The sequence below is a fragment of the Oncorhynchus mykiss genome, chromosome 25, assembly GCF_057628025.1.
Source record: "Oncorhynchus mykiss isolate SJ-2025 chromosome 25, ASM5762802v1, whole genome shotgun sequence".
In the NCBI taxonomy this organism is placed as follows: Eukaryota; Metazoa; Chordata; class Actinopteri; order Salmoniformes; family Salmonidae; genus Oncorhynchus; species Oncorhynchus mykiss.
In genome coordinates this window covers 82,542,153-82,555,800 of record NC_143046.1, presented here as the reverse complement: position 1 = coordinate 82,555,800, position 13,648 = coordinate 82,542,153, and the positions used below count along the sequence as shown (strand labels likewise).

The 13,648-nt window shown below is 45.5% G+C and overlaps 1 protein-coding gene across 2 annotated transcripts in view; it reads right to left on the bottom strand.

Annotated features, from left to right (window-relative positions):
* LOC110504238 (nesprin-1) overlaps window positions 1-13,648 on the bottom strand; it is a 180,891-nt gene that overhangs the window by 86,986 nt on the left and 80,257 nt on the right. The window contains exons 58-65 of one of the 2 annotated variants that reach the window (XM_090221294.1): window positions 10,543-10,679; window positions 8,963-9,140; window positions 8,550-8,732; window positions 8,193-8,336; window positions 7,507-7,662; window positions 7,029-7,193; window positions 6,605-6,777; window positions 6,222-6,375 (exon numbers count right to left, since the gene is read on the bottom strand). In XM_090221294.1, coding sequence (XP_090077420.1) covers window positions 6,222-6,375; window positions 6,605-6,777; window positions 7,029-7,193; window positions 7,507-7,662; window positions 8,193-8,336; window positions 8,550-8,732; window positions 8,963-9,140; window positions 10,543-10,679 — 1,290 coding nt within the window. The remainder of the gene's footprint in view (window positions 1-6,221; window positions 6,376-6,604; window positions 6,778-7,028; window positions 7,194-7,506; window positions 7,663-8,192; window positions 8,337-8,549; window positions 8,733-8,962; window positions 9,141-10,542; window positions 10,680-13,648) is intronic. The other variant, XM_090221295.1, reaches the window with a different exon arrangement.

Below are 13,648 nucleotides of genomic sequence, written 5' to 3'. Positions count from 1 at the left end.
TATGGTAGTAGGTGCCTTTGAACAGGGTATGGTAGTAGGTGCCTTTGAACAGGGTATGGTAGTAGGTGCCTTTGAACAGGGGTATGGTAGTAGGTGCCTTTGAACAGGGTATGGTAGTAGGTGCCTTTGAACAGGGGTATGGTAGTAGGTGCCTTTGAACAGGGGTATGGTAGTAGGTGCCTTTGAATGGGGTATGGTAGTAGGTGCCTTTGAACAGGGGTATGGTAGTAGGTGCCTTTGAATGGGGTATGGTAGTAGGTGCCTTTGAATGGGGTATGGTAGTAGGTGCCTTTGAATGGGGTATGGTAGTAGGTGCCTTTGAACAGGGGTATGGTAGTAGGTGCCTTTGAATGGGGTATGGTAGTAGGTGCCTTTGAACAGGGGTATGGTAGTAGGTGCCTTTGAATGGGGTATGGTAGTAGGTGCCTTTGAACAGGGGTATGGTAGTAGGTGCCTTTGAATGGGGTATGGTAGTAGGTGCCTTTGAATGGGGTATGGTAGTAGGTGCCTTTGAACAGGGGTATGGTAGTAGGTGCCTTTGAATGGGGTATGGTAGTAGGTGTCTTTGAATGGGGTATGGTAGTAGGTGCCTTTGAACAGGGGTATGGTAGTAGGTGCCTTTGAATGGGGTATGGTAGTAGGTGCCTTTGAACAGGGGTATGGTAGTAGGTGCCTTTGAATGGGGTATGGTAGTAGGTGCCTTTGAATGGGGTATGGTAGTAGGTGCCTTTGAATGGGGTATGGTAGTAGGTGCCTTTGAACAGGGGTATGGTAGTAGGTGCCTTTGAATGGGGTATGGTAGTAGGTGTCTTTGAATGGGGTATGGTAGTAGGTGTCTTTGAACAGGGGTATGGTAGTAGGTGCCTTTGAACAGGGGTATGGTAGTAGGTGTCTTTGAATGGGGTATGGTAGTAGGTGCCTTTGAACAGGGTATGGTAGTAGGTGCCTTTGAATGGGGTATGGTAGTAGGTGCCTTTGAATGGGGTATGGTAGTAGGTGCCTTTGAATGGGGTATGGTAGTAGGTGCCTTTGAATGGGGTATGGTAGTAGGTGTCTTTGAATGGGGTATGGTAGTAGGTGCCTTTGAATGGGGTATGGTAGTAGGTGCCTTTGAACAGGGTATGGTAGTAGGTGCCTTTGAACAGGGTATGGTAGTAGGTGCCTTTGAACAGGGTATGGTAGTAGGTGCCTTTGAACAGGGTATGGTAGTAGGTGCCTTTGAACAGGGTATGGTAGTAGGTGCCTTTGAACAGGGTATGGTAGTAGGTGCCTTTGAACAGGGTATGGTAGTAGGTGCCTTTGAACAGGGTATGGTAGTAGGTGCCTTTGAACGGGGTATGGTAGTAGGTGCCTTTGAACAGGGTATGGTAGTAGGTGCCTTTGAATGGGGTATGGTAGTAGGTGCCTTTGAACAGGGTATGGTAGTAGGTGCCTTTGAACAGGGTATGGTAGTAGGTGCCTTTGAACAGGGTATGGTAGTAGGTGCCTTTGAACAGGGTATGGTAGTAGGTGCCTTTGAATGGGGTATGGTAGTAGGTGCCTTTGAACAGGGTATGGTAGTAGGTGCCTTTGAATGGGGTATGGTAGTAGGTGCCTTTGAACAGGGTATGGTAGTAGGTGCCTTTGAATGGGGTATGGTAGTAGGTGCCTTTGAATGGGGTATGGTAGTAGGTGCCTTTGAACAGGGTATGGTAGTAGGTGCCTTTGAATGGGGTATGGTAGTAGGTGCCTTTGAATGGGGTATGGTAGTAGGTCCTTTGAACAGGGTATGGTAGTAGGTGCCTTTGAACAGGGTATGGTAGTAGGTGCCTTTGAACAGGGTATGGTAGTAGGTGCCTTTGAATGGGGTATGGTAGTAGGTGCCTTTGAATGGGGTATGGTAGTAGGTGCCTTTGAACAGGGTATGGTAGTAGGTGCCTTTGAATGGGGTATGGTAGTAGGTGCCTTTGAATGGGGTATGGTAGTAGGTGCCTTTGAACAGGGTATGGTAGTAGGTGCCTTTGAATGGGGTATGGTAGTAGGTGCCTTTGAACAGGGTATGGTAGTAGGTGCCTTTGAACAGGGTATGGTAGTAGGTGCCTTTGAACAGGGTATGGTAGTAGGTGCCTTTGAATGGGGTATGGTAGTAGGTGCCTTTGAACAGGGTATGGTAGTAGGTGCCTTTGAACAGGGTATGGTAGTAGGTGCCTTTGAACAGGGGTATGGTAGTAAGTGCCTTTGAACAGGGGTATGGTAGTAGGTGCCTTTGAACAGGGGTATGGTAGTAGGTGCCTTTGAACAGGGGTATGGTAGTAGGTGCCTTTGAACAGGGGTATGGTAGTAGGTGCCTTTGAACAGGGGTATGGTAGTAGGTGCCTTTGAACAGGGGTATGGTAGTAGGTGCCTTTGAACAGGGGTATGGTAGTAGGTGCCTTTGAATGGGGTATGGTAGTAGGTGCCTTTGAACAGGGTATGGTAGTAGGTGCCTTTGAACAGGGGTATGGTAGTAGGTGCCTTTGAACAGGGGTATGGTAGTAGGTGCCTTTGAACAGGGGTATGGTAGTAGGTGCCTTTGAACAGGGGTATGGTAGTAGGTGCCTTTGAACAGGGGTATGGTAGTAGGTGCCTTTGAACAGGGTATGGTAGTAGGTGCCTTTGAACAGGGGTATGGTAGTAGGTGCCTTTGAACAGGGGTATGGTAGTAGGTGCCTTTGAACAGGGGTATGGTAGTAGGTGCCTTTGAACAGGGTATGGTAGTAGGTGCCTTTGAACAGGGTATGGTAGTAGGTGCCTTTGAATGGGGTATGGTAGTAGGTGCCTTTGAACAGGGGTATGGTAGTAGGTGCCTTTGAATGGGGTATGGTAGTAGGTGCCTTTGAACAGGGTATGGTAGTAGGTGCCTTTGAATGGGGTATGGTAGTAGGTGTCTTTGAATGGGGTATGGTAGTAGGTGCCTTTGAACAGGGTATGGTAGTAGGTGCCTTTGAACAGGGTATGGTAGTAGGTGCCTTTGAACAGGGTATGGTAGTAGGTGCCTTTGAACGGGGTATGGTAGTAGGTGCCTTTGAACAGGGTATGGTAGTAGGTGCCTTTGAATGGGGTATGGTAGTAGGTGCCTTTGAACAGGGTATGGTAGTAGGTGCCTTTGAACAGGGTATGGTAGTAGGTGCCTTTGAATGGGGTATGGTAGTAGGTGCCTTTGAATGGGGTATGGTAGTAGGTGCCTTTGAATGGGGTATGGTAGTAGGTGCCTTTGAATGGGGTATGGTAGTAGGTGCCTTTGAATGGGGTATGGTAGTAGGTGCCTTTGAATGGGGTATGGTAGTAGGTGCCTTTGAATGGGGTATGGTAGTAGGTGCCTTTGAATGGGGTATGGTAGTAGGTGCCTTTGAACAGGGGTATGGTAGTAGGTGCCTTTGAATGGGGTATGGTAGTAGGTGCCTTTGAACAGGGTATGGTAGTAGGTGCCTTTGAATGGGGTATGGTAGTAGGTGTCTTTGAATGGGGTATGGTAGTAGGTGCCTTTGAACAGGGTATGGTAGTAGGTGCCTTTGAACAGGGTATGGTAGTAGGTGCCTTTGAACAGGGTATGGTAGTAGGTGCCTTTGAACGGGGTATGGTAGTAGGTGCCTTTGAACAGGGTATGGTAGTAGGTGCCTTTGAATGGGGTATGGTAGTAGGTGCCTTTGAACAGGGTATGGTAGTAGGTGCCTTTGAACAGGGTATGGTAGTAGGTGCCTTTGAATGGGGTATGGTAGTAGGTGCCTTTGAATGGGGTATGGTAGTAGGTGCCTTTGAATGGGGTATGGTAGTAGGTGCCTTTGAATGGGGTATGGTAGTAGGTGCCTTTGAATGGGGTATGGTAGTAGGTGCCTTTGAATGGGGTATGGTAGTAGGTGCCTTTGAATGGGGTATGGTAGTAGGTGCCTTTGAATGGGGTATGGCAGTAGGTGCCTTTGAACAGGGTATGGTAGTAGGTGCCTTTGAACAGGGTATGGTAGTAGGTGTCTTTGAACAGGGTATGGTAGTAGGTGCCTTTGAACAGGGTATGGTAGTAGGTGCCTTTGAACAGGGGTATGGTAGTAGGTGCCTTTGAACGGGGTATGGTAGTAGGTGCCTTTGAACAGGGGTATGGTAGTAGGTGCCTTTGAACGGGGTATGGTAGTAGGTGCCTTTGAACAGGGGTATGGTAGTAGGTGCCTTTGAATGGGGTATGGTAGTAGGTGCCTTTGAACAGGGGTATGGTAGTAGGTGCCTTTGAACGGGGTATGGTAGTAGGTGCCTTTGAACAGGGGTATGGTAGTAGGTGCCTTTGAACAGGGTATGGTAGTAGGTGCCTTTGAACAGGGGTATGGTAGTAGGTGCCTTTGAACAGGGGTATGGTAGTAGGTGCCTTTGAACAGGGGTATGGTAGTAGGTGCCTTTGAACAGGGTATGGTAGTAGGTGCCTTTGAACAGGGGTATGGTAGTAGGTGCCTTTGAACGGGGTATGGTAGTAGGTGCCTTTGAATGGGGTATGGTAGTAGGTGCCTTTGAACAGGGGTATGGTAGTAGGTGCCTTTGAACGGGGTATGGTAGTAGGTGCCTTTGATCAGGGTATGGTAGTAGGTGCCTTTGAACAGGGTATGGTAGTAGGTGCCTTTGAACAGGGTATGGTAGTAGGTGCCTTTGAACAGGGGTATGGTAGTAGGTGCCTTTGAACGGGGTATGGTAGTAGGTGCCTGTGAATGGGGTATGGTAGTAGGTGCCTTTGAACAGGGGTATGGTAGTAGGTGCCTTTGAACGGGGTATGGTAGTAGGTGCCTTTGATCAGGGTATGGTAGTAGGTGCCTTTGAACAGGGTATGGTAGTAGGTGCCTTTGAACAGGGGTATGGTAGTAGGTGCCTTTGAACGGGGTATGGTAGTAGGTGCCTTTGATCAGGGTATGGTAGTAGGTGCCTTTGAACAGGGTATGGTAGTAGGTGCCTTTGAACAGGGTATGGTAGTAGGTGCCTTTGAACAGGGGTATGGTAGTAGGTGCCTTTGAACGGGGTATGGTAGTAGGTGCCTGTGAATGGGGTATGGTAGTAGGTGCCTTTGAACAGGGGTATGGTAGTAGGTGCCTTTGAACAGGGTATGGTAGTAGGTGCCTTTGAATGGGGTATGGTAGTAGGTGCCTTTGAACAGGGTATGGTAGTAGGTGCCTTTGAATGGGGTATGGTAGTAGGTGTCTTTGAACAGGGTATGGTAGTAGGTGCCTTTGAACAGGGTATGGTAGTAGGTGCCTTTGAATGGGGTATGGTAGTAGGTGCCTTTGAACAGGGTATGGTAGTAGGTGCCTTTGAATGGGGTATGGTAGTAGGTGCCTTTGAACAGGGTATGGTAGTAGGTGCCTTTGAACAGGGGTATGGTAGTAGGTGCCTTTGAACGGGGTATGGTAGTAGGTGCCTGTGAATGGGGTATGGTAGTAGGTGCCTTTGAACAGGGGTATGGTAGTAGGTGCCTTTGAACAGGGTATGGTAGTAGGTGCCTTTGAATGGGGTATGGTAGTAGGTGCCTTTGAACAGGGTATGGTAGTAGGTGCCTTTGAATGGGGTATGGTAGTAGGTGTCTTTGAACAGGGTATGGTAGTAGGTGCCTTTGAACAGGGTATGGTAGTAGGTGCCTTTGAATGGGGTATGGTAGTAGGTGCCTTTGAACAGGGTATGGTAGTAGGTGCCTTTGAATGGGGTATGGTAGTAGGTGCCTTTGAACAGGGTATGGTAGTAGGTGCCTTTGAACAGGGTATGGTAGTGGGTGCCTTTGAACAGGGGTATGGTAGTAGTTGCCTTTGAATGGGGTATGGTAGTAGGTGCCTTTGAACAGGGGTATGGTAGTAGGTGCCTTTGAACAGGGTATGGTAGTAGGTGCCTTTGAACAGGGTATGGTAGTAGGTGTCTTTGAACAGGGTATGGTAGTGGGTGCCAGGTGCACCGGTTTGTGTCAAGAACTTCAACGCTGGAGTTTCTTTTTCACTCAACAGTTTCCTGTGTGCATCTAGAATGGTCCACCACCCAAAGGACATCCAGCCAACTTGACACAACTGTGGGAAGCATTGGAGTCAAAATGGGCAACATCTCCGTGGAACGCTAGAGTCCATGCCCCGACAAATTGAGACTGTTCAGAGGGAAAGGGGGGGGGGGGGGGGGGGGGGGGGTTGCAACTTAATATTAGGAAGGTGTTGCTAAAGTTTGGTATACTCAGTGTAGATGACCAAGGGTACCTTGGCTTTGCCCAGGTTGGCAGTTTTGTCTCTCATCTCGGAGCATTGTTTGTCTCTTGGGTCCAGACTCTCCTCAACACGCTCCACCCAGCTCACAAACTGACACACGTCCTCCTGGTAGCTGGTCCACTGGGAGAGGGCTCCCTCCAACTGGCTGTGAGGGAATACAGTGTAGTACACATAAATATATCACACAGTTAGCTGATCGCCACTAAAGGCACTTGTACACTGTCTCAACATTGACCAACATTCTTACGTTCGCAGTTGTGTTCAGAATGTTCACAGTAAAAACAAATATTCAATTTGATCAGATGTTATCATAACCCAGTAAGTATTCTACTAAGGCATTCTAATCTTTCAGGACATTAAAAAGAGAAGCTAACCTTTTGCATTGGATGGAGGCGGAAAGCAGGGTATCCCAGGAGTCTTTGAGGTCCTGGATGTTCTTGCAGACTACTGGTACACCCTCTACTGATGTGTTCCTCTGGACAGACTCTCCCCTGGTGACCAGCATCTTCAGCTGGATCTCCTTCTCCTGACGTGCTGTCAGCAACGCCTGAGACACATCAAGGGTCAATACATGTATTACAAAATGAGTTCAGACATCTGGAAGGCAGTAGCAATGCTAATTTAGCTACCCGTTCGTTACATACTGGAGATTTAAAACAACTTTTACTCTATAATCCAAGTCCAAGTTTAGTTTAGTTGATTGTATTTGATTTTAGCTAATAAAAAGTTAGCTTAGTTTAGTTTAGCTTAGCTAAGTTTATCTTAGCTTGATGTAGGTCAGAGGTGGTTGTACTGTACCTCCAGCTTGATCATCCTGCTGTCCAGGACATTTTTGTCTGCTGTGGGAGTGCGGTAGGTCTGCAGCATGTGGCTGGTGTCGGCCACCCAGTTCTGCAGCTCTTTCAGCCCCTGGGAGAACAGCTGGTGCTCAGTGACGATACGGTCGATACGGGAAGCCTTCTCCTGTAGAAGCACAAAGCATAGCACATGTCATAGGTCAGTCTCTTGCACACTCGTAACAAATTCAACTCAAAGTGAACCTGGGGTTTGTGTATACAAATGCCATAGGGCTAAAATTCAGTATGGAATAAAAGAAGAGCAGCAGTAATTTTGTAAGTTTACATTCTTGGTTACAGTATTTCATTTTTCAGCTATAAGATTGGAAATTCATTGATTATATACATAATTTTAACCGGAGAGGTGACTCAAACCTCAGTCTCGTTCCTCCTGCCTGCCCTCTTGCAGGTGGACAGGCGGGCAGGCAGGTGTTAGTTACCTTGGTCAGGTTGGTTAGAGCTAAGTACTGAGCGGAGAGCTGCGAGACACGGTGGACAAAGCTCTTTCTGGCTGCATGTCCATCCCACAGTAGCTGGGCCTTCTCTCTGAGCCTTATCAGCTGAACCTCTTGAGAGGCTAACTCCTCGAGCACAGACTGCAAGGGCACAAGCAGGTTATCACAGAGACAGAAGCATGCAAGCCAACACACAGAGACAGTTAGCCAAGTTAACATAAACACTTACAGACCAGGGTTGTAATGACATGGAAGAAAAAGCCGACTGGGTCAATGTTATGAACATGAAATACTGTCATGACATGGCAATCGAAAGAAGGTTAATGAACACAACAGACAAAGATGTTTGAAGCGTTTGAAAACATTGAACAGGGCTGTTAAGTGTCAACTCTTTAAACAGTTATTATTTACGCCACATTGAACACACATACAGCAGAAGCATTTGAAAATAGAATGGGTAGATAGCAGGGCAGAAATGAGCAGTGAACAGTTATGTTAAGCTTTGACAGTGCGATGAAGGAACTCCATCACTGATTCACAGTGACTGAGCTGAAATGGTGAGCTTCTATAACGGCCATGCTGGTGCCTGGCAGGGCATGATGATTGGTGGGATGATGGGACAGTTATGAGGATAGCTCTTCGTGATTTGACAGGCTGAAAGCCATGTATACCTGCAGCTTGTGCAACTCCTGCTTTTTGGCAGTGAGGTCATGGAGTCGTGTGCTGCTCTCCTGTACAGCAACCTCTGTCCCGTTCAGCCACTCCTGAAGAGGCTCCACACTCGCCTCAAAGTCCTTCATCTGAGACTGGAGGTTCTGAAATAGGAGTGAAACACACGCACCCTCTGATACACAATTCAAAACAGGTTTCAGCATCACACAAATTGCTAAAATTGCAAAATGCTTGCTCTCGAGACACAGTAAAGTACAATGAGTGTGAATTTGTATTTTATTTTATACAAACTGAATAGATGACATATTCTCACCACTTAAAGGATTCACATGCTGTACTTTACATCAATTGATTACCTGTAGGGCAGTCTCCCTCTGGTGCAAGTTGGACATCAGAGTCTTCCAGTCTTCTCTGGCACTGCTCATTTTGGCCCGGACAGCATCTACTCTGTCCTTGGCAGCGATACTGACCACCAGCTCACCACTGAGCACCACAGCATTTAGTTTGGAGTGGCCCTGCTCCCTGTCACTCAGGAACTCCTTGGGGGTGGAGACAGAATGGCCAAGAGATAAGATGCATTCTTTAAAAAAGAATGTCCAATTCAATCAAATGTGCTTGCAAGGCCAAATGTGTTTAAGGACAAAAGGTTTCCTGGACAGATTAGAAGCGCTTTAATAGAGAACTTCCATTGAAGAACTCATGGAGGTCATCCATTGAACCTGATGGACTAGGCTTGATTTGTGTCCAGGGAAACTGGGCCTTAACGTACCTGTATCTTCTCCAGGCTGGAGGAGGCCTCGCTGAGGTTCTGAGGCACATCAAAGCACTTGGCTGTGTTGATTTTGGCATTGACCAGCCACTGCTGGAACTCTCGGAAAGCGGCACGGAACTGCTGCTCCAGAAGCTTCTCTTTGTTTTGGCATTCTCTGGAGGCCTGCAGGCTCAGCCTAGGAGGGAGAAGAGAGGACAGATAATTGTATACAGCATCTACAGGGCGGTATTCTGACTTATATACAGCATCTACAGGACGGTATTCTGACTTGTATACAGCATCTACAGGGCGGGATTCTGACTTGTATACAGCATCTACAGGACGGTATTCTGACTTGTATACAGCATCTACAGGACGGTATTCTGACTTGTATACAGCGCCTACAGGGCGGTATTCTGACTTGTATACAGCATCTACAGGACGGTATTCTGACTTGTATACAGCATCTACAGGACGGTATTCTGACTTGTATACAGCATCTAAAGGGCGGGATTCTGACTTGTATACAGCATCTACAGGACGGTATTCTGACTTGTATACAGCGCCTACAGGGCGGTATTCTGACTTGTATACAGCGCCTACAGGGCGGTATTCTGACTTGTATACAGCATCTACAGGACGGTATTCTGACTTGTATACAGCATCTACAGGGCGGTATTCTGACTTGTATACAGCATCTACAGGGCGGTATTCTGACTTGTATACAGCGCCTACAGGACTGTATTCTGACTTGTATACAGCATCTACAGGACGGTATTCTGACTTGTATACAGCATCTACAGGGCGGTATTCTGACTTGTATACAGCATCTACAGGGAGGTATTCTGACTTGTATACAGCATCTACAGGGCGGTATTCTGACTTGTATACAGCATCTACAGGACGGTATTCTGACTTGTATACAGCATCTACAGGACGGTATTCTGACTTGTATACAGCGCCTACAGGACTGTATTCTAACTTGTATACAGCATCTACAGGGCGGTATTCTGACTTGTATACAGCATCTACAGGGCGGGATTCTGACTTGTATACAGCATCTACAGGGCGGGATTCTGACTTGTATACAGCATCTACAGGACGGTATTCTGACTTGTATACAGCGCCTACAGGGCGGTATTCTGACTTGTATACAGCATCTACAGGGCGGTATTCTGACTTGTATACAGCGCCTACAGGACTGTATTCTAACTTGTATACAGCATCTACAGGGCGGTATTCTGACTTGTATACAGCGCCTACAGGGCGGGATTCTGACTTGTATACAGCGCCTAAAGGACGGTATTCTGACTTGTATACAGCATCTACAGGACGGTATTCTGACTTGTATACAGAGCCTACAGAGCGGTATTCTGACTTGAGATCTGATTCTGCATACTTAACTTACATTTTGGCTCTCATTGACATCAGTAAACAAGTAAATGATTTACTTATCTCAACTTGGAATCAGGCCCATAGCGTATGTAATAGCTTTGCAACAGAACAGTATGTAATACACACTCCAAAAACTATTTAAACAAATTATTTGAATGTCATGTATAGTAAGACCCCATCCATCATGCTGCTGAATGACTTACCTGTTGTACTCCTTGATAAGGGAGGACACTCTCTCTGACTGAGTACCCAGGTCCTTGGAGAACCGACACAGACCGTTGAGCTGGAACTTCAGACTGTCTGACATGGGCTCCATTTTGACTAGACCTTCCAGAGTGTCCTGGGTGGCACAGACACAATGAGAAGTTGCTTTAGAGGAGAGTGAATGGAGGATTGTGAATGTAGCCTTGAGGATATGGTGATTTTTCCACTTTGAAAAGTAAACAGTCATCATAAGTATTACGGATCTAAGCCTTCCTTTAATGTTACATTTCGTTTTGGCATTGCAGCAATACTAAAAGGACCAGTGCAATCAAAGATGTGATTTTCCAGTGTCTTATATAGACTGAGTGTACAAAGTGATGTCACTTGTTAAATCCACTTGTCAGTGTATATGAAGGGGAGGAGACAGGTTAAAGAAGGATTTTTAAGCCTTCAGACATGTATTGTGTATGTATGACATTCAGAGGGTGAATGGGCAAGACAAAATATTTAAGAGCCTTTGAACATGGTATGGTAGTAGGTACCAGGCGCACCGGTTTGTGTCAAGAACTGCAACACTGCTGGGTTTTTCACGTTCAACAATTTCCCGTGTGTATCTAGAATGGTCCACCACTCAAAGGACATCCAGACAACTTGACGCAACTGTGGGAAGCATTGGAGTCAATATGGGCCAGCATCCCTGTGGAATGCCTTCGACACCAAGGGCAAAAGTGGGAGTGCAACTCAATATTACGAAGGTGTCCTTAATGTTTTGTATACTCAGTGTACATTTTCACACTATGTGGTTGGAATAATACTGTAAAATTGTGAAAATGATGATAATGCCCTTTTAGTGTAAGAGCTGTTTGAAAAGCCTGTTTTGGTGGGATGGAGTTTTGGCCCTCCGACTTAGTTAATATACCAATAAGAAAGACAGTGTCACGGATCCCTCCGGAACTTTCATTACGCACTCCTGGCTCCTATTCCCATTGATTAGTAATTGTATAAGTGTGCCCTTTGTTCACCATTGTCCTGTCGATTATTGTTACAATGTCCGTTGGTGAGTGTGAGTACCTGTGCTGTGGGTTTTGGCTTTCGCGCCATTGTTGATTGTGCAGATGATTACGGGTCTCGTCCAGTGTGTTAATTATTGTGCGGGTGTGTTATTTATTCGAGGTACTCCTCGCTCTTTTGTTTTGGGTTTCTACCTTGTGTTTAGTTACATGTTGGTTTGGTCTTCGTCCCCATGTCTTTACACAGCACGCCGTAATTTGGGCTGATGAAAAAACCCTATTACGCATTCCTGCTCCTGTCTTCCAAATCATTGTTACCAACGTGACAGACAGTTCCAAACCTCTCTGCCAATAACAGTTCATTTTCAGTTTCCCCCTCTCTGCTCAGACCACTCCCAGACAGTCCTATCAACATTCTTGCTTGAGAAATTGCTCTTTGCTAAGAATAATTTTTACATGTATTTTTTTTATTTTAATTGAAAACAATCGCAGTACTTAATTGTTACCCATAAATGATTTGATATTGAGAAAAAAATGGCTGCAATAAACCAGGGGTGTCTAATTCATTTTGCCCTGGGGGCCGCATTCGGTCTTCAACGAAGTCCGGAGGGCCGGCACTGAAAACTAGTTATACTGTATTTGAAAAAAAAATCCTCTATCGTTTTTGGATTTTTTAAATTCTCCCTGGCTGTCTAGTGATTATTAGCGAGCTGGCCAGTCAAGAAACGGTTTGAGTACAGTGCCTTCAGAAAGTATTCACACCCTTTGACTTTTTTCCACATTTTGTTGTGTTACAGCCTGAATTAAAAATGTATTAAATTGAGATTTTGTATCATTGGCCTACACACAATATCAGACAATGTCAGTGGAATTGTGTTTGTAGAATTTGTTACAAATTAATAAAAAATGAAATGCTGAAATGTCTTGAGTATTCAACCCGTTTTTTATGGCAAGCCTAAATAAGTTCAGGAGTAAAAATGTGCTTTACGAGTCACAATTAGTTGCATGGACTCACTCTGTTTGCAATAATAGTGTTTAGCATTATTTTTGTAGGACTACCTCATCTCTGTTCCCCACACATACAATTATTTGTAAAGGTCCCTCAGTCAAGCAGTGAATTTCAAACACAGATTCAACCACAAAGACCAGGGAGGTTTTCCAATGCCTCGCAAAGAAGGGCACCTATTGGTAGATGGGTAAAAATGTAAAAAGCAGACATTGAATATCCCTTTGAGCATAGTGAAGTTATTAATTACACTTTGGATGGTGTATCAATACATGCAGTCACTACAAAGATACAAGTGTCCTTACGAACAGTTGCAGGAGAGGAAGAAAACCACTCAAGGATTTTACCATGAGGCCAATGGTGACTTAAAAAAAGTTACAGCTTAATGGCTTTGATAGGAGAAAACTGAGAATGGATCAACAACATTGCAGTTACTCCACAATACTAACCTAAATGATAGAATGAAAAGAAGGAAGCATGTACAGAATAAAAATATCAAAACACATTAATCCTGTTTGCAACAAGGCACTAAAGTAGAACTGCAAAAGATATGGCAAACAAATTAACTTTATGTCCTGAATACAAAGCGTTATGTTTGGGGCAAATCCAACTCAACACATCACTGAGTACCACTCTTCATATTTTCAAGCATGGTGGTGGCTACATCATGTTATGAGTATGCTTGTCAACAGCCAGGACTTTTTTATGATAAAAAAATGGAACAGAGCTAAGCACACCAAAGTCCTAGAGGAAAACCTGTTTCAGTCTGCTTTCCAACAGACACCGGTAGACAAATTCAACTTTCAGCAGGGCATTAACCTAAAACACAAGGCCAAATATACAATGGAGTTGCTTACCAATACAACATTGAATGTTCCTTAGTGGCCAAGTTACAATTTTGCCTAAAATCGGCTTTAAAATCTATGGCAAGACCTGAAAATGGCTGTCTAGCAATGATCAACAACCAACTTGAGAGAGCTTGAAGAATTTGCAAATCATGTGCATATCTTGAACAATCCAGGTGTGCAAAGCTCATAAGCCCCGTTTTCATTGGCACTTAGAAGTCAACCTAGGTTGCCTAGCTCGAAT